The sequence below is a fragment of the Porcisia hertigi genome, chromosome 33 (genome assembly GCF_017918235.1).
Source record: "Porcisia hertigi strain C119 chromosome 33, whole genome shotgun sequence".
In the NCBI taxonomy this organism is placed as follows: Eukaryota; Euglenozoa; class Kinetoplastea; order Trypanosomatida; family Trypanosomatidae; genus Porcisia; species Porcisia hertigi.
In genome coordinates this window covers 1,360,935-1,381,694 of record NC_090592.1, presented here as the reverse complement: position 1 = coordinate 1,381,694, position 20,760 = coordinate 1,360,935, and the positions used below count along the sequence as shown (strand labels likewise).

Sequence of the window (20,760 nt, the reverse complement as noted above, 5' to 3'; positions counted from 1 at the left end):
GCATCTCTGACCTCCTCAACTGCACTATCAGCTAACGTGCTTAACTGCGATGGCGGCTGCAGACTTTGCGTGGCTCCACTATGTAGAGATGCGGTGTCATCTTCACGGGGGTCAGCGAACTCTGAAAATGCCCCCTCCGTCGAGGCTGTGAAGTCACACCGCTCCATCAACGTCTGGCCCTTTTGCACACAATAGTTGAACAAGTGTGCAACAGAGCCCCACGCTTGGGATTCGTGAGCGTAGCCTCGAATCACCTCAACTGTGGGTGGTCTATTTGACTGCAACCACCATGAAGAGTGTTTTTTTGCAGCCTCAACAACCTGGTCCAGGTACTTATCTGACCCTTCTTCGGTTGTCTGCGCCAATGGTGGGGCCGATCGGCTCAGGTACGGGTGCGCCATGTACCACCACCACCCGACAATCTGACAGAGGGCCGTACACGGCTACGGAAGAGGGAAGATCGAATGAATTGGAGTTGATTCTACGGCAGGACTCCGTATACCGTCGAGATGCGCAAAACACCCCGCTTTTAACGCAGAGGTGGTTGACAGCAATTGTGGAGGGCAGTCAATAAAACAAGCAAAGATGCAACTAGACGACGACAGGGCGGTGTTGGTGACCCCCTGTATGTTTCCTGGTATTCAGTGCGGCCAGCATCAACATAAAAAGGGAAGGAGAACGGCGGCGGCGGGGGGGGGGGTGCAAGCCCCCACAACGGCGCACACAAGCGACAAATATGAAATAAAAAGGCAACGAGGGATACATACGAGCTTAGGAGAAAAAGAAGTGCCGTCGAGGTAGAACAGGCAGTTGTTTGAAGGGTGCAGGGAGGGGAGAGCGCTGGACGACATCTATTTAGCCGAACCTCCGTACTATCATCCTGAACTCGTCTATGCAGCTCCTTCGAAAGAAGACAGAGGGACACCGAAAGTCTCCAACGTGCCCCACTTCCCTCCCCCCCCCAAAAAAAAACAGGGCTCAGTCGCGCTGGGTGCACCAATTTCCTTTCGGGATATCGTTCCTTTGTGGCCTCCCGTGCCACCTGCTGTATGTGCGTATCTTTTTTTCTATAATGGTTTTGGCGTCATTGTTTCTGTTTAAAGGGCCACACTGTGGCGCAAAGAGTTTCCTTAGGGTACCAGAAGTAAAGCACACTTGAACAAAGAAATGCGTCAGGTCTGGGTGGAGCGATATAGGCTCAGCCCTTACAGAGATATACGTGCGCGTGTACAGCGGAGAAAGAAAAGCAAGATGATAACGACAGTCAATGAGCAGTTCCAATTCTATTTGGACTAGTAAACATCAGCGAAAATACAGCAACATAAATACGAAATTTTCCATGTGTGTGCGCATGGCTTTCAAAAATGCCTCATAGGAAAGTGAGAGTGATATTGATAAGTCCTGAGGAACAATGAAAACAGGGCGTCGTCCCCCTCCCCCCCTCCAACCATTCTCCCTGCTCCCCTCCCCTGAAAATACAATCCAAACGCTAAAAAAAGTACAGCAGTCAATAGCACACACACCTACACACATACACACCGTAAAATTGTCAAACAAAAAGAAGGGGAAAAAGATGACCCAGCATCAAATAGTGAGACATGAATGAAACATAGGAGACAACATTAGAGACGGGGTTGCGGCAGATCTCCTTCTTTCCACTATATACGGGAACAGACACAGGTGCGTGATGTTTGGCAGCGGAAAGGATGAGGAAAAGAGAGGGGGCAAGATGGGTGGGTGGAGGAAGGGGAAGGAAGGATAAAACACTAGAAAAAACTATTGTAAGCTCTGCAGAAAGGAGAGGAGGGGGCGTGATAAAGAACAGCAACTGCAGAGTATATTATGATACTGTTGGGGGTAGGAAGGAAGGAGGCGGATTAAATGGATGGATGAACACAAAACGTGTACAAAGATACACGTACGCATGCTTGGCATACACGCAGAAAACCAGAGGAGCATCCCAGCACAGATAAACGTTGAATGGCCTCAGATAGACATTTGTGCCAACACAGAAGTGGAACCACGCGAGATTATTGTAGCAACCATGCAGTAGAAAAAGAGTATACGAACATGAAAGCCTCGCCAACAATCGCCGCCGTGACATAATGGAGGAGGAAAGCAGAACCCAATCAACCTCACAAGGCCACAACGTCCAAAAGACGCCTACGCACTTGTGAGAGCGAAGAAAAAAAGGGAATTCTTGCCAGGCGCGAGGTAATCTTGGGAAGGGAGAGGGCTCAAGAACGTGAGTTGAAAAAGGCAAACATGAGTGATGCACACGTCAACTCCCTACTCACAGTTGCAGCGTTGTGTCACATACCATCTTAACGCTGATGGGAGGATATAGAGAGCTGGGGGTGGAAGGGAGAGCAATAGTGGGATGGGTCTGCGGAAAAACGATGGCGATCATCTCTGAGCTGCTTATGAATGGGTCTACAAACGTTTACATGTCTGTGTGCGCTTGCGTGCTCATCATCACATGTTTTGTTTTACAGATTGCTATTCTGGCGGATACAGCAACCCTTTCCTCATACGCTGCTGGCTGGGGTGGATTTTTGTGTACTGGGCCGAAATTGGCGGCAGGAAGGTCTGCTGCACGGTGGTGGAGTCGGTGGGCGTGGATAATTTACCGCAGTTCAAAGAACGGCGCGTCTCTCGATCCCGTTGCTCTTTGCGTTCTTTGTACATTTGCTGGCGCTGCTTACATGATAACTCGCTTTCAAGCTCGCGCAAATTAACTCGACGCTGACGATGCCGTGTCGCGCTACTGAGGGAGGGCCTCCGCGGCGGTTGGGGAATAAGACTACCGCTGAGGCCAGGGTACCGCAGCATGCGTGGGGACGTGAGTGCTCCGCACCTCCTCGGTAAAAGAGGCAGGTGATCGCCTTCCCACTCCGAGATATCGTGCGGAGTCGACCGACGCAGACGCCGCGGAATCGGTGATGTCAAAGATGGCAGGCATATGGTCAAGTAGCTGCCATCTGTTAGCATGGAACGGGCGGCGTCGCCCGTCGAGCTAGCGTTGCCCGTCGAGCTAGCGTTGCTGCGTACAGACCGTGAGCGCCAACCACCGCTTGTATTCAGGTGCAGTACTTCCCCTTGTGGAGGAAAAGGCCCCCGAGACTTCTGGCAGAGCCCACCGATTGGGGAAATAGTGCTCGCGCCAGACATCCGCAGCTGGCCGGGGGAAGAAGGTGATATGCGGCGGGACACAGGGCTGCGCTTCATCACGCACGGAACGATGCGCTGCTGCTCGTCCATCTCGCTCAAATTTCCGTATAAGTCCCAAACGCGTTGGTAGTCAAACTGATCGAGCTTAGAGTCAATTACATCCTCTGATTCTGTTGCCGTGTGGGTGACGTCAAAATCGACTACAACGTCATCAGCCACCGCATAGTCAGCGATCTTCACATCCCCCAGGGTTACACCAAGCGCACTTGCCGTGTCAGCTGTGAACGCGTCCTTGAAGGCAGCCAAATCTCGGCCCATCACTTCCCCCCACCTTCTTCCCACAAAACCCACTCGGTGGAATGTTGTAACATGAGACTTGTCCTCTTTTGATGCGTCTGGGGGGGCGCTCTCGTAGTAAAGGTTCCAGACATCAGTGTATAGTGCATTGCGTAGTACCACATCGATGTGCTTACTGGGCAGCGTGTTTGGGTGAGTCACGTGAAAAGTTACAATGGTGTCACCCGAGTCCTCGTTGCAGAGCACCTTGTCAACGGACTTCGGCTCATAACCCAGCTTTTCGGCGGTGCCCTTCACAAATGCTGCGATGAAGTCTTCCTTCTGTATCCGCAGTATTCCAGGCCAGCGATCTCCCACAAAGCCGACACGGTGCTTTGTGGTCGTCATCTCAGGAATATCCCGTGACACCATTGCTTTTGGCACTGGCGCTGCGCTCCGCGGTAACTCCATAGACGGCTCACTAGCAGCACTCTCGGTGCGCTCCGCAACTAACGGGAAGCGAAGATCGCTCGTCGAAGTCCCCTTCTCAGCAGTGGAACGAGTCAAGCGCATTTCAGGTATCGCCATTGGCTCAGACTTAGTCTGTCCGCGTGACGCTAGAGCTCCCCCCGATGCCTTGTGAGCCTCCAGCGCAGGCAGGTGCGTACTCAGGGCTCCGGGGTTCGTTAACGTAAACTCTACGTCAGTGTGTGGGGGTGAGTTATTCAATGGGGCTTTGATAAAGTGTGAGTTGTGCGCAATCGTATTCAGTGCCTCGCCATCAGATGAATGACTGACGGTGGTGTCAGGCACCGCTGGGTAGTGTTCCCATGTGAGCGGGAAATGGTACGCATGGAGCCTGCCATTTGTCTGCGTCCCAGTCAGCGAATCACGAGAGTGCACCACCACAAATGTCCCTACCAAGTTATCTGCTGAGAGTTGCACCCGTTGCACATTCTCAGTCGGTACTTCCAGCGAGTTGGCAACATCCCGGCGGAACGCCTGCATAAGATCTGCCGAGCGCGCAACCTTGAACCATAACGGCCCCTCCAGCGTCACCTTGTGCTCCGTCGCAGGTACACTCAAGCTCTCTTGGTCAACAGCCTGGTCCTCGCAGAATATCCATGGTTGCGGGGCCAGTGAAGCCGTTGGCCTGCTTACCACAAATTCTCCTGAAGGTCTCGTTCCATCCTCCGATGATTTCTCCCAGCCCTTATCAACCTGCGATGATTCGACCTTCTTTGTGCAGTCGATTTGCGCATACTCATCACCCGAGACCACACCATTCGTCACATCCCTCTTCGTACCGTTCCACTCGGGTGAGGCGGTTTTCTTCGAGAAATAGTTGAGATGCGTGCCGCATTCCTGCGCCCCAGCAGACTGGAAGCTCCCTGAACTCGGTTGGGCCAGAGGCTCTCCTGCTGCACTGGTGTCAGCGGAAATCATTCTGTCTCCGCTATCAAGTTGTGGCTCCTCTGGCGTGCCCTCGCGGTGCAAAACAGGAACATCACCCTCGGCGTCGAGCGACACGAAGCTCTCAGAGCGCTGTAGAACCGGCAGCACAACCCCGCTTCGAGGCTGTGGCTCCTCTGGCGTGCCCTCGCGGTGCAGAACAGGAACATCACCCTCGGCGTCGAGCGACACGAAGCTCTCAGAGCGCTGTAGAACCGGCAGCACAACCCCGCTTCGAGGCTGTGGCTCCTCTGGCGTGCCCTCGCGGTGCAGAACAGGAACATCACCCTCGGCGTCGAGCGACACGAAGCTCTCAGAGCGCTGTAGAACCGGCATCACAACCCCGCTATCAGGCTGTGGCTCCTCTGGCGTGCCCTCGCGGTGCAGAACAGGAACATGACCCTCGGCGTCGAGCGACACGAAGCTCTCAGAGCGCTGTAGAACCGGCATCACAACCCCGCTTCGAGGCTGTGGCTCCTCTGGCGTGCCCTCGCGGTGCAGAATAGGAACACCACCCTCGGCGTCGAGCGACACGAAGCTCTCAGAGCGCTGTAGAACCGGCAGCACAACCCCGCTTCGAGACTGTGGCTCCTCTGGCGTGCCCTCGCGGTGCAGAACAGGCATATCACCCTCGGCGTCGAGCGACACGAAGCTCTCAGAGGACTGTAGAACCGGCGGCGCAACCCCGCTTCGAGGCTGTGGCTCCTCTGGCGTGCCCTCGCGGTGCAAAACAGGAACATCACCCTCGGCGTCGAGCGACACGAAGCTCTCAGAGCGCTGTAGAACCGGCAGCACAACCCCGCTTCGAGGCTGTGGCTCCTCTGGCGTGCCCTCGCGGTGCAGAATAGGAACACCACCCTCGGCGTCGAGCGACACGAAGCTCTCAGAGGACTGTAGAACCGGCAGCACAACCCCGCTTCGAGGCTGTGGCTCCTCTGGCGTGCCCTCCCGGTGCAGAACAGGAACATCACCCTCGGCGTCGAGCGACACGAAGCTCTCAGAGCGCTGTAGAACCGGCAGCACAACCCCGCTTCGAGGCTGTGGCTCCTCTGGCGTGCCCTCCCGGTGCAGAATAGGCATGTCACCCTCGGGGTCATGAGACACAAAACTTTCGGAGGCTTGAAGGGTTGCCGGCCGCGGGATGCCGTCGCTTACTTTTTTCGTCTTTTCCCGAATGACGACCTGCTGATACAGTGCCCAGGTGTGCGGGAAGGACGAGTTCCCTAGCGCAGTTTGCAGCTGCTTCTCTGGCAGGCCACTATGGCACAAGCGGAACTCCGCTATGAGGCTGCCCAATGCAAACACCAGGTCCTGTATGGCGGTGCACGGCATGGACGTAGCTTCGCAAACATCCCGCACGAACGCTTGCCTGAGTGCGTCAGCGCACTCCTCAAGAACGATGCTCCACAACTCACCCTCCAGTCGCACCCGATGTGTCGTGACCACAGTGTAGGGAAGCAGCTCCTCTGGTGTGCCCTCGCGGTGCAGAACAGGCATATCACGCTCGGCGTCGAGCGACACGAAGCTCTCAGAGCGCTGCAGAACCGGCGGCACAACTCCCCTTCGAGACTGTGGCTCCTCTGGCGTGCCCTCGCGGTGCAGAACAGGCATATCACCCTCGGCGTCGAGCGACACGAAGCTCTCAGAGCGCTGTAGAACCGGCATCACAACCCCGCTATCAGGCTGTGGCTCCTCTGGCGTGCCCTCGCGGTGCAGAACAGGAACACCACCCTCGGCGTCGAGCGACACGAAGCTCTCAGAGCGCTGTAGAACCGGCAGCACAACCCCGCTTCGAGGCTGTGGCTCCTCTGGCGTGCCCTCGCGGTGCAGAACAGGAACACCACCCTCGGCGTCGAGCGACACGAAGCTCTCAGAGCGCTGCAGAACCGGCAGCACAACCCCGCGTCGAGACTGTGGCTCCTCTGGCGTGCCCTCGCGGTAGAGAACAGGCATATCACCCTCGGCGTCGACCGACACGAAGCTCTCAGAGGACTGTAGAACCGGCAGCACAACCCCGCTTCGAGCGACACGAAGCTCTCAGAGGACTGTAGAACCGGCAGCACAACCCCGCTTCGAGGCTGTGGCTCCTCTGGCGTGCCCTCGCGGTGCAGAACAGGAACATCACCCTCGGCGTCGAGCGACACGAAGCTCTCAGAGGACTGTAGAACCGGCGGCGCAACCCCGCTTCGAGGCTGTGGCTCCTCTGGCGTGCCCTCCCGGTGCAGAATAGGCATGTCACCCTCGGGGTCATGAGACACAAAACTTTCGGAGGCTTGAAGGGTTGCCGGCCGCGGGATGCCGTCGCTTACTTTTTTCGTCTTTTCCCGAATGACGACCTGCTGATACAGTGCCCAGGTGTGCGGGAAGGACGAGTTCCCTAGCGCAGTTTGCAGCTGCTTCTCTGGCAGGCCACTATGGCACAAGCGGAACTCCGCTATGAGGCTGCCCAATGCAAACACCAGGTCCTGTATGGCGGTGCACGGCATGGACGTAGCTTCGCAAACATCCCGCACGAACGCTTGCCTGAGTGCGTCAGCGCACTCCTCAAGAACGATGCTCCACAACTCACCCTCCAGTCGCACCCGATGTGTCGTGACCACAGTGTAGGGAAGCAGCTCCTCTGGTGTGCCCTCGCGGTGCAGAACAGGCATATCACCCTCGGCGTCGAGCGACACGAAGCTCTCAGAGCGCTGTAGAACCGGCAGCACAACCCCGCTTCGAGGCTGTGGCTCCTCTGGCGTGCCCTCGCGGTGCAGAACAGGAACATCACCCTCGGCGTCGAGCGACACGAAGCTCTCAGAGCGCTGTAGAACCGGCAGCACAACCCCGCTTCGAGGCTGTGGCTCCTCTGGCGTGCCCTCGCGGTGCAGAACAGGAACACTACCCTCGGCGTCGAGCGACACGAAGCTCTCAGAGGACTGTAGAACCGGCGGCGCAACCCCGCTTTCAGGCTGTGGCTCCTCTGGCGTGCCCTCTCGAAGCAAAACAGGCATATCACGCTCGGCGTCGAGCGACACGAAGCTCTCAGAGCGCTGTAGAACCGGCAGCACAACCCCGCTTCGAGGCTGTGGCTCCTCTGGCGTGCCCTCCCGGTGCAGAACAGGAACATCACCCTCGGCGTCGAGCGACACGAAGCTCTCAGAGCGCTGCAGAACCGGCAGCACAACCCCGCTTCGAGACTGTGGCTCCTCTGGCGTGCCCTCGCGGTAGAGAACAGGCATATCACCCTCGGCGTCGACCGACACGAAGCTCTCAGAGGACTGTAGAACCGGCGGCGCAACCCCGCTATCAGGCTGTGGCTCCTCTGGCGTGCCCTCGCGGTAGAGAACAGGCATATCACCCTCGGCGTCGACCGACACGAAGCTCTCAGAGGACTGTAGAACCGGCAGCACAACCCCGCTTCGAGGCTGTGGCTCCTCTGGCGTGCCCTCGCGGTGCAGAACAGGAACATCACCCTCGGCGTCGAGCGACACGAAGCTCTCAGAGGACTGTAGAACCGGCAGCACAACCCCGCTTCGAGGCTGTGGCTCCTCTGGCGTGCCCTCGCGGTGCAGAACAGGAACATCACCCTCGGCGTCGAGCGACACGAAGCTCTCAGAGGACTGTAGAACCGGCAGCACAACCCCGCTTCGAGGCTGTGGCTCCTCTGGCGTGCCCTCCCGGTGCAGAACAGGAACATCACCCTCGGCGTCGAGCGACACGAAGCTCTCAGAGCGCTGTAGAACCGGCAGCACAACCCCGCTTCGAGGCTGTGGCTCCTCTGGCGTGCCCTCCCGGTGCAGAATAGGCATGTCACCCTCGGGGTCATGAGACACAAAACTTTCGGAGGCTTGAAGGGTTGCCGGCCGCGGGATGCCGTCGCTTACTTTTTTCGTCTTTTCCCGAATGACGACCTGCTGATACAGTGCCCAGGTGTGCGGGAAGGACGAGTTCCCTAGCGCAGTTTGCAGCTGCTTCTCTGGCAGGCCACTATGGCACAAGCGGAACTCCGCTATGAGGCTGCCCAATGCAAACACCAGGTCCTGTATGGCGGTGCACGGCATGGACGTAGCTTCGCAAACATCCCGCACGAACGCTTGCCTGAGTGCGTCAGCGCACTCCTCAAGAACGATGCTCCACAACTCACCCTCCAGTCGCACCCGATGTGTCGTGACCACAGTGTAGGGAAGCAGCTCCTCTGGTGTGCCCTCGCGGTGCAGAACAGGCATATCACGCTCGGCGTCGAGCGACACGAAGCTCTCAGAGCGCTGCAGAACCGGCGGCACAACTCCCCTTCGAGGCTGTGGCTCCTCTGGCGTGCCCTCGCGGTGCAGAATAGGAACACCACCCTCGGCGTCGAGCGACACGAAGCTCTCAGAGGACTGTAGAACCGGCAGCACAACCCCGCTTCGAGGCTGTGGCTCCTCTGGCGTGCCCTCCCGGTGCAGAACAGGAACATCACCCTCGGCGTCGAGCGACACGAAGCTCTCAGAGCGCTGTAGAACCGGCAGCACAACCCCGCTTCGAGGCTGTGGCTCCTCTGGCGTGCCCTCGCGGTGCAGAATAGGCATGTCACCCTCGGGGTCATGAGACACAAAACTTTCGGAGGCTTGAAGGGTTGCCGGCCGCGGGATGCCGTCGCTTACTTTTTTCGTCTTTTCCCGAATGACGACCTGCTGATACAGTGCCCAGGTGTGCGGGAAGGACGAGTTCCCTAGCGCAGTTTGCAGCTGCTTCTCTGGCAGGCCACTATGGCACAAGCGGAACTCCGCTATGAGGCTGCCCAATGCAAACACCAGGTCCTGTATGGCGGTGCACGGCATGGACGTAGCTTCGCAAACATCCCGCACGAACGCTTGCCTGAGTGCGTCAGCGCACTCCTCAAGAACGATGCTCCACAACTCACCCTCCAGTCGCACCCGATGTGTCGTGACCACAGTGTAGGGAAGCAGCTCCTCTGGTGTGCCCTCGCGGTGCAGAACAGGCATATCACGCTCGGCGTCGAGCGACACGAAGCTCTCAGAGCGCTGCAGAACCGGCGGCACAACTCCTCTTCGAGACTGTGGCTCCTCTGGCGTGCCCTCGCGGTGCAGAACAGGAACATCACCCTCGGCGTCGAGCGACACGAAGCTCTCAGAGCGCTGTAGAACCGGCAGCACAACCCCGCTTCGAGGCTGTGGCTCCTCTGGCGTGCCCTCGCGGTGCAGAACAGGAACATCACCCTCGGCGTCGAGCGACACGAAGCTCTCAGAGCGCTGTAGAACCGGCAGCACAACCCCGCTTCGAGGCTGTGGCTCCTCTGGCGTGCCCTCGCGGTGCAGAACAGGAACACCACCCTCGGCGTCGAGCGACACGAAGCTCTCAGAGGACTGTAGAACCGGCAGCACAACCCCGCTTCGAGGCTGTGGCTCCTCTGGCGTGCCCTCCCGGTGCAGAACAGGAACATCACCCTCGGCGTCGAGCGACACGAAGCTCTCAGAGCGCTGTAGAACCGGCAGCACAACCCCGCTTCGAGGCTGTGGCTCCTCTGGCGTGCCCTCCCGGTGCAGAATAGGCATGTCACCCTCGGGGTCATGAGACACAAAACTTTCGGAGGCTTGAAGGGTTGCCGGCCGCGGGATGCCGTCGCTTACTTTTTTCGTCTTTTCCCGAATGACGACCTGCTGATACAGTGCCCAGGTGTGCGGGAAGGACGAGTTCCCTAGCGCAGTTTGCAGCTGCTTCTCTGGCAGGCCACTATGGCACAAGCGGAACTCCGCTATGAGGCTGCCCAATGCAAACACCAGGTCCTGTATGGCGGTGCACGGCATGGACGTAGCTTCGCAAACATCCCGCACGAACGCTTGCCTGAGTGCGTCAGCGCACTCCTCAAGAACGATGCTCCACGACTCACCCTCCAGTCGCACCCGATGTGTCGTGACCACAGTGTAGGGAAGCAGCTCCTCTGGTGTGCCCTCGCGGTGCAGAACAGGCATATCACGCTCGGCGTCGAGCGACACGAAGCTCTCAGAGCGCTGCAGAACCGGCGGCACAACTCCCCTTCGAGGCTGTGGCTCCTCTGGCGTGCCCTCCCGGTGCAGAACAGGAACATCACCCTCGGCGTCGAGCGACACGAAGCTCTCAGAGCGCTGTAGAACCGGCATCACAACCCCGCTATCAGGCTGTGGCTCCTCTGGCGTGCCCTCGCGGTGCAGAACAGGAACATCACCCTCGGCGTCGAGCGACACGAAGCTCTCAGAGCGCTGTAGAACCGGCAGCACAACCCCGCTTCGAGGCTGTGGCTCCTCTGGCGTGCCCTCGCGGTGCAGAACAGGAACACCACCCTCGGCGTCGAGCGACACGAAGCTCTCAGAGGACTGTAGAACCGGCAGCACAACCCCGCTTCGAGGCTGTGGCTCCTCTGGCGTGCCCTCCCGGTGCAGAACAGGAACATCACCCTCGGCGTCGAGCGACACGAAGCTCTCAGAGGACTGTAGAACCGGCGGCGCAACCCCGCTTCGAGGCTGTGGCTCCTCTGGCGTGCCCTCGCGGTAGAGAACAGGCATATCACCCTCGGCGTCGACCGACACGAAGCTCTCAGAGGACTGTAGAACCGGCAGCACAACCCCGCTTCGAGGCTGTGGCTCCTCTGGCGTGCCCTCGCGGTGCAGAACAGGAACACCACCCTCGGCGTCGAGCGACACGAAGCTCTCAGAGGACTGTAGAACCGGCAGCACAACCCCGCTTCGAGGCTGTGGCTCCTCTGGCGTGCCCTCGCGGTGCAGAACAGGAACATCACCCTCGGCGTCGAGCGACACGAAGCTCTCAGAGGACTGTAGAACCGGCGGCGCAACCCCGCTTCGAGGCTGTGGCTCCTCTGGCGTGCCCTCGCGGTAGAGAACAGGCATATCACCCTCGGCGTCGACCGACACGAAGCTCTCAGAGGACTGTAGAACCGGCAGCACAACCCCGCTTCGAGGCTGTGGCTCCTCTGGCGTGCCCTCGCGGTGCAGAACAGGAACATCACCCTCGGCGTCGAGCGACACGAAGCTCTCAGAGCGCTGCAGAACCGGCAGCACAACCCCGCTTCGAGACTGTGGCTCCTCTGGCGTGCCCTCGCGGTAGAGAACAGGCATATCACCCTCGGCGTCGAGCGACACGAAGCTCTCAGAGGACTGTAGAACCGGCAGCACAACCCCGCTTCGAGGCTGTGGCTCCTCTGGCGTGCCCTCGCGGTGCAGAACAGGAACACCACCCTCGGCGTCGAGCGACACGAAGCTCTCAGAGGACTGTAGAACCGGCAGCACAACCCCGCTTCGAGGCTGTGGCTCCTCTGGCGTGCCCTCCCGGTGCAGAATAGGCATGTCACCCTCGGGGTCATGAGACACAAAACTTTCGGAGGCTTGAAGGGTTGCCGGCCGCGGGATGCCGTCGCTTACTTTTTTCGTCTTTTCCCGAATGACGACCTGCTGATACAGTGCCCAGGTGTGCGGGAAGGACGAGTTCCCTAGCGCAGTTTGCAGCTGCTTCTCTGGCAGGCCACTATGGCATAAGCGGAACTCCGCTATGAGGCTGCCCAATGCAAACACCAGGTCCTGTATGGCGGTGCACGGCATGGACGTAGCTTCGCAAACATCCCGCACGAACGCTTGCCTGAGTGCGTCAGCGCACTCCTCAAGAACGATGCTCCACGACTCACCCTCCAGTCGCACCCGATGTGTCGTGACCACAGTGTAGGGAAGCAGCTCCTCTGGTGTGCCCTCGCGGTGCAGAACAGGCATATCACGCTCGGCGTCGAGCGACACGAAGCTCTCAGAGCGCTGCAGAACCGGCGGCACAACTCCCCTTCGAGACTGTGGCTCCTCTGGCGTGCCCTCGCGGTGCAGAACAGGAACATCACCCTCGGCGTCGAGCGACACGAAGCTCTCAGAGCGCTGTAGAACCGGCATCACAACCCCGCTATCAGGCTGTGGCTCCTCTGGCGTGCCCTCGCGGTGCAGAACAGGAACACCACCCTCGGCGTCGAGCGACACGAAGCTCTCAGAGCGCTGTAGAACCGGCAGCACAACCCCGCTTCGAGGCTGTGGCTCCTCTGGCGTGCCCTCGCGGTGCAGAACAGGAACACCACCCTCGGCGTCGAGCGACACGAAGCTCTCAGAGGACTGTAGAACCGGCAGCACAACCCCGCTTCGAGGCTGTGGCTCCTCTGGCGTGCCCTCGCGGTAGAGAACAGGCATATCACCCTCGGCGTCGACCGACACGAAGCTCTCAGAGCGCTGCAGAACCGGCAGCACAACCCCGCTTCGAGGCTGTGGCTCCTCTGGAGTGCCCTCGCGGTGCAGAACAGGAATATCACCCTCGGCGTCGAGCGACACGAAGCTCTCAGAGGACTGTAGAACCGGCAGCACAACCCCGCTTCGAGGGTGTGGCTCCTCTGGCGTGCCCTCCCGGTGCAGAACAGGAACACCACCCTCGGCGTCGAGCGACACGAAGCTCTCAGAGCGCTGCAGAACCGGCAGCACAACCCCGCTTCGAGGCTGTGGCTCCTCTGGCGTGCCCTCGCGGTGCAGAATAGGCATGTCACCCTCGGGGTCATGAGACACAAAACTTTCGGAGGCTCGACGAGCTAACTGCCGCAGGATGCCGTCGCTTACTTTATTCGCTTCCGCCTGAATGAGGACCTGCTCATACACTGCCCAGGTGTGCGGGAAGGACGAGTTCCCTAGCGCAAGGTTCAGCTGCTTCTCTGGCACGCCACTATGGCATAGGCGGACTTTTGCCATGAGGCTGCCCAATGCAAATACCAGCTCCTGTGTGGCGGTGCACGGCAAGAACGTAGTTTCGTAGACATCGCGCAGGAACGCTTGCCTGAGGTCGTCAGCGCACTCCTCGAGAACAAGGCCCCACAACTCACCCTCCAGCCGCACCCGGTGTGTCGTGACCACAGTGTAGGGAAGCAGCTCCTCTGGCGTGCCCTCGCGGTGCGGACCAGGCATGTCACCCTCGGCGTCGAGGGACACAAAACTTTCGGAGGCTCGAAAAGCTAGCGTCCTCAGGATGCCGTCGCTCATGTGATCCGCCTCCGCCTGAATGAGGACCTGCTCATAAAGTGCCCAGGTGTGCGGGAAGGACGAGTTCCCGAGCGCAATGTTCAGCTGCTTCTCCGGCAGGCCACTATGGCACAGGCAGAATTCCGCTATGAGGCTGCCCAATGCAAATACCAGCTCCTGTATGGCGGTGCACGGCAGGGACGTAGTTTCGTAGACATCGCGCACGAACGCTTGCCTGAGGGCGTCAGCGCACTCCTCGAGAACAAGGCCCCACAACGCGCCCTCCAGCCGCACCCGATGTGTCGTGACCACAGTGTAGGGAAGCAGCTCCTCTGGTGTGCCGTCGCGGTGCAGAACAGGAACATTACCCTCGGCGTCGAGGGACACAAAACTTTCGGAGGCTTGAAGGGTTGCCGGCCGCGGGATGCCGTCGCTTACTTTTTTCGCCTTTGCCTGAATGACGACCTGCTGATACAGTGCCCAGGTGTGCGGGAAGGACGAGTTCCCTAGCGCAATGTTCAGCTGCTTCTTCGCTAAACCGCTATGGCACAGGCGGAATTCCGCCATGAGGCTGCCCAATGCAAACACCAGGTCCTGTATGGCGGTGCACGGCAGGAACGTAGCTTCGCAGACATCCCGCACGAACGCTTGCCTGAGTGCGTCAGCGCACTCCTCGAGAACGAGGCTCCACAACTCACCCTCCAGCCGCATCCGGTGTGTCGTGACCACAGTGTAGGGAAGCGGCTCCTCTGGCGTGCCCTCGCGGTGCAAAACAGGCATATCCCGCTCGGCGTCGAGCGACACGAAGCTCTCAGAGGACTGTAGAACCGGCAGCACAACCCCGCTTCGAGGCTGTGGCTCCTCTGGCGTGCCCTCGCGGTGCAGAACAGGCATACCACCCTCGGCGTCGAGCGACACGAAGCTCTCAGAGGACTGTAGAACCGGCGGCGCAACCCCGCTTCGAGGCTGTGGCTCCTCTGGCGTGCCCTCCCGGTGCAGAATAGGCATGTCACCCTCGGGGTCATGAGACACAAAACTTTCGGAGGCTTGAAGGGTTGCCGGCCGCGGGATGCCGTCGCTTACTTTTTTCGCCTTTTCCTGAATGACGACCTGCTGATACAGTGCCCAGGTGTGCGGGAAGGACGAGTTCCCTAGCGCAGTTTGCAGCTGCTTCTCTGGCAGGCCACTATGGCACAAGCGGAACTCCGCTATGAGGCTGCCCAATGCAAACACCAGGTCCTGTATGGCGGTGCACGGCATGGACGTAGCTTCGCAAACATCCCGCACGAACGCTTGCCTGAGTGCGTCAGCGCACTCCTCAAGAACGATGCTCCACAACTCACCCTCCAGTCGCACCCGATGTGTCGTGACCACAGTGTAGGGAAGCGGCTCCTCTGGCGTGCCCTCGCGGTGCAGAACAGGCATATCACCCTCGGCGTCGAGCGACACGAAGCTCTCAGAGCGCTGTAGAACCGGCAGCACAACCCCGCTTCGAGGCTGTGGCTCCTTTGGCGTGCCCTCGCGGTGCAGAACAGGCATATCACCCTCGGCGTCGAGCGACACGAAGCTCTCAGAGGACTGTAGAACCGGCAGCACAACCCCGCTTCGAGGCTGTGGCTCCTCTGGCGTGCCCTCGCGGTGCAGAACAGGCATATCACCCTCGGCGTCGAGCGACACGAAGCTCTCAGAGGACTGTAGAACCGGCAGCACAACCCCGCTTCGAGGCTGTGGCTCCTCTGGCGTGCCCTCGCGGTGCAGAACAGGCATATCACCCTCGGCGTCGAGCGACACGAAGCTCTCAGAGGACTGTAGAACCGGCAGCACAACCCCGCTTCGAGGCTGTGGCTCCTCTGGCGTGCCCTCGCGGTGCAGAACAGGCACATCACCCTCGGCGTCGAGCGACACGAAGCTCTTAGAGCGCTGTAGAGCCGGCAGCGCAACCCCGCTTCGAGGCTGTGGCTCCTCTGGCGTGCCCTCGCGGTGCAGAACAGGCATATCACCCTCGGCGTCGAGCGACACGAAGCTCTCAGAGGACTGTAGAACCGGCAGCACAACCCCGCTTCGAGGCTGTGGCTCCTCTGGCGTGCCCTCGCGGTGCAGAACAGGCATATCACCCTCGGCGTCGAGCGACACGAAGCTCTTAGAGCGCTGTAGAGCCGGCAGCGCAACCCCGCTTCGAGGCTGTGGCTCCTCTGGCGTGCCCTCGCGGTGCAGAACAGGCATATCACCCTCGGCGTCGAGCGACACGAAGCTCTCAGAGGACTGTAGAACCGGCAGCACAACCCCGCTTCGAGGCTGTGGCTCCTCTGGCGTGCCCTCGCGGTGCAAAACAGGAACATCACCCTCGGGGTCATGAGACACAAAACTTTCGGAGGCTTGAAGGGTTACCGGCCGCGGGATGCCGTCGCTTACTTTTTTCGCCTTTGCCTGAATGACGACCTGCTGATACAGTGCCCAGGTGTGCGGGAAGGACGAGTTCCCTAGCGCAATGTTCAGCTGCTTCTTCGCTAAACCGCTATGGCACAGGCGGAACTTCGCCATGAGGCTGCCCAATGCAAACACCAGGTCCTGTATGGCGGTGCACGGCAGGGACGTAGCTTCGCAGAGATCCCGCACGAACGCTTGCCTGAGGGCGTCGGCGCACCCCTCGAGAACAAGGCTCCACAACTCACCCTCCAGCCGCATCCGGTGTGTCGTGACCACAGTGTAGGGAAGCGGCTCCTCTGGTGTGCCCTCGCGGTGCAGAACAGGAACATCACCCTCGGCGTCGAGCGACACGAAGCTCTTAGAGCGCTGTAGAGCCGGCAGCGCAACCCCGCTTCGAGGCTGTGGCTCCTCTGGCGTGCCCTCGCGGTGCAAAACAGGAACATCACCCTCGGGGTCATGAGACACAAAACTTTCGGAGGCTTGAAGGGTTACCGGCCGCGGGATGCCGTCGCTTACTTTTTTCGCCTTTGCCTGAATGACGACCTGCTGATACAGTGCCCAGGTGTGCGGGAAGGACGAGTTCCCTAGCGCAATGTTCAGCTGCTTCTTCGCTAAACCGCTATGGCACAGGCGGAATTCCGCCATGAGGCTGCCCAATGCAAACACCAGGTCCTGTATGGCGGTGCACGGCAGGGACGTAGCTTCGCAGACATCCCGCACGAACGCTTGCCTGAGGGCGTCGGCGCACCCCTCGAGAACGAGGCTCCACAACTCACCCTCCAGCCGCATCCGGTGTGTCGTGACCACAGTGTAGGGAAGCGGCTCCTCTGGCGTGCCCTCGCGGTGCAGAACAGGCATGTCACCCTCGGCGTCGAGCGACACGAAGCTCTCGAAAGCTTCCAAGAATCCATAGGGCTGTATACGGGGGGGCTCTGGTGCTTCTGTTAACCGAGAGGGAGGTGCGCAGTGCTTTCCTGACGCCGCTGTGGGAGGATTGTGGGAAGTGGTCTTTGAAATGCGCTGATCGACAGAGCATGAAGTGACGTGATCGGGGTGTGTACGGCTGTATAGTGTGGAGGTCTCCTTTGTTGATCGAGAAAAGTGAGGCTCTGGTGCCTCCGACAAAGTCGCAAACTGGCGCTGGGCTGAAAGGTGCTCTTCACGTGTCTGAAACCTGCTGATAACCTGAGGTGCGGAACTGGCGATTGAGGAAGACTGCTCCCCTGAGCTCTCTAGGTGTGAGAGTGGCAGCTCTTCGGAATCTGTGCCTCTTTCAAGAGGAAAGACGTCTCCGATAGATTTCACCGATGTTGGAGAATGGGCTTCCAGGGCGGGAGTTCCATCGGCCGTTTGCGGTCTGAGAGACTCGTTGGTGTTGGGGTAGTAGCTCCAGGTGTTGGGGTACAGCGCCGCTGCGAGGGCGTTGTTGATGTCCCTCGATGTAGTACTAGTTGGGTGCTCAACTTTGAAACGGACGCGAAAGTCGGATGTGTCGAAGACTACATGGGTGATGTTTGCCCCTGGCAAGGCGCAAGCGGTGCTTACATCTGCTTGGATCGCCTTCGTCAGGGCGGGCGACTGATGTAGGAAAATCGGTGCCCAGTCACTGCCCTCGAGTCGTATGGAGTGGTCTGTGGTGACAGTGTTTGACGGGGACTTATCAGACGGTTCCTCTGTAGCATGATACAGAGCCCATGCGCGATGAAACAGACAGCGCGCCAGCTTCTCGTCGTACACGTGGCGACCGAGTCGATCATGCACGAGCTTGAAATCAGCGACGAGACTGCCAATGGTGAATTTGAGGGCCTTTACGGCAGCTTCCGAAAGCTCTACGGCTTCGCAGACATCCAGTTTGAATGCTTGCTTCAGGTCCGCCGCGTGCGTAAGGAGAATACTTCCCCAGCGGTCACCTTCGATGTGAACGCGGTGCCGTGTCACCTCGGTGGCTGGTGACTTCGACGCCACAGAGTGGTACAAGGTCCACGTCTCTGTATAAGGGCATGAAGCCAGTTGCTGATCTGTCATTTTTCGTGTCCACTCTACTGGGTGACGAACGTCCATGTCAACAAAGAGGCTTCCCAGGGAAAACATTAGGTTTGTGAAGGCATCCTTAGGCAGATCCAGTGAACCCGCGAGGTCGTTCATCAACGCTGCCCTCAATTCGCGTGAATGCGCGGCCAGCACGGTATCCCACCCAGCACCTTTGAGCCTCACGCGGTGATGCGTGGTGGTGCCCTCGGCCAACATCCCCATCCTGTTCGCAATAGACTTGGTGTGCACAGCCCAGGTGCGGGGGAACTCAAATACGCTAACGCGGCTATCAATCTCTCGAGTGTCAAGCTGAACTAGGTGAACCAGATCAAAATCAACGATCAGACAACTGCCTAACTGGAATTTCACTGACTGCAGCGCACCTGCTGCCACACCGACTGCAGACTCGACGTCGGCCACGAACGCTTCTCGCAGCTGTTCCCCGTTATCTTTAAAGACCATTCCCCACTCAGAGCCCTGGAGAGAGACGCTGTGGTGGCTCGTAACCCCAGCACCAGCGGTTGAATCCAAGGAGGCGGCCCTGGCGCCGGAGGCTTGGATGGAAGTCGACGTCTCGGTAGACCCGGCAGGCAGCACCTCCCGCGCCTGTGTTGCCGCCGATAACTTCACCTCCGTGTACAAATTCCATATTCGAGGGAATCTCCCTTTACTGAGCAGTTCGTCTATTGTCTGTCGCGTGATCGCTGAGACGTGAGAGACGGCAAACATCGCTTTGAGCGAGCTGGTAAATGTAACCTCTGTTACTTGTGACTCCTGAACTGAGAGCTGCTCTGCAACATCCGCGACGAAGGCGCTTTGGAGGGTGGCCTCTCTCTCTTCCCGCACACGCCGCCAAGCGTGACCGGGGAAGAGAAGATGATGGCGAGTGGTGGAGATGGACACTCCCTCTTGAGCAGAAATATGCTGCTGATAGAGCGACCATGTTTTTCTGAAAGAACATTTGGCCAGCACTCTTTGCAAAGTTTTCCGGTCGCCCAAAGAGGTTTGCTGTGCGTCAAACACCACCAACAAGCCACTTGTATTTATCTCCATCCTCTGCACCGCACTTGACGGGACTTTAAAGAGCGTGGTAACGTCCTCCTCAAGACAGTTGCGTAATTTTTCCTCCTCTCCGTCAAGAATAGCAGACCACCTGTCACCGTGAAAGCGCATTTGCACAGACGTTACGGCCTTTTGCACAGACTCTTCTCGTGGGTCCTGTGGAGACGTGGATGACAAGCTGTGTTGGGTGAAGAACAACTTCCATGTTGCGGGAAATGCAAATGACGCGAGAATTTTATCTATCTCCTTTCGTGGGAGGGAGGAGGGGTGGGTGACAAGCAGCTCAGCCACAAGACTGCCCATCTTTAAGCTCAGCACACGGACATGGTCAGGCTTGAGTCTGAGGGCATCACAGACGTCCTGCAAAAGCGTACTTGACACGACAGCTCCGCCGTGTACCTCCATCACGGCTGCCCAGGCATCACCGGCAAAGCGCAAGCGATGGCGTGTCGACACGGCACGTTTGCCATCGTCGCTCCCGTGGCTTTGTGTGATCATTTTGCTTGAATGTTCCTCGGTGGGGCGAGCCAGGGACGGCGGGGCCTTTACAGGGAGCCTAGACCCCTTGACACTGTCATAGACGAGCCAGGTGCGCTTATAGTTGCACTCACCGAGTTCCGTATTGATGGTAGCTACCGACACGCTTGGCGCGTGCTCGACAACGAACTCCAGCTCAAGGGCGTCTGTGCACGTAGGAGGTTTCACGGCTTCAAGGGGAAAGTGTAGCTGTGCTGCCACATCCTCGCGGAACGCCACACTGATCTCCTCTGGGGCAGCAGCGAAGACCTGCTTCCATCCATCACTGCCAAGGCGAGCGCGGTGGCGCGTCTCGACGAGGGCGGTTTCAACTGTGAACTGAGTATATGTTGAACACAAGTTTGGATACATGCACTGTGCCAGCACAGCCTTCTGTTGCCGCCGCTGATCAGCAGAGTTATCGCATGGAATAATGTACGTCAGAGCCGCGCCACCCTCCACAGGCTCTAACGTTACATCAGTTTTGTCGTGGCTCTCCATCGGGTCATCATCTCTACCATAAAAGCCGCCGTCCTTTAGGGAGTTCGTGATGTCCAGAAAAGCAGCCTGCTCAAGTTTGATCTTGTGGGCAGCCAACGCCGATGCCCACTTGTCGCCACTGAATTTGATTACATACGGGCTGCCTGGTGCGGCCGTATCACTGTCGTCTCTCTCATCCCTCCCCCTACTCGCAACACGGGATAATCCTGTAGGGGGAGCATCAACCGAGTATATATACGTTTTTCCTCGCTTCACTTGTTTATAATCAAAGTAAATTTTCCACACTCGTAAGTAAGGACAAGAAATGAGAACGTGA

At 58.8% G+C, this 20,760-nt stretch overlaps 1 protein-coding gene across 1 annotated transcript; it reads right to left on the bottom strand.

Moving 5' to 3' along the window:
• Positions 1-2,499: 2,499 nt before the first annotated feature.
• Positions 2,500-4,035, bottom strand: JKF63_02339 (uncharacterized protein; the record flags this gene model as incomplete). The annotated part of the gene is made up of 1 exon (XM_067898369.1): positions 2,500-4,035. One exon carries the CDS (start codon positions 4,033-4,035, stop codon positions 2,500-2,502), a length of 1,536 nt encoding a protein of 511 aa, XP_067754526.1.
• Between the last annotated feature and the right edge of the window lie 16,725 nt (positions 4,036-20,760).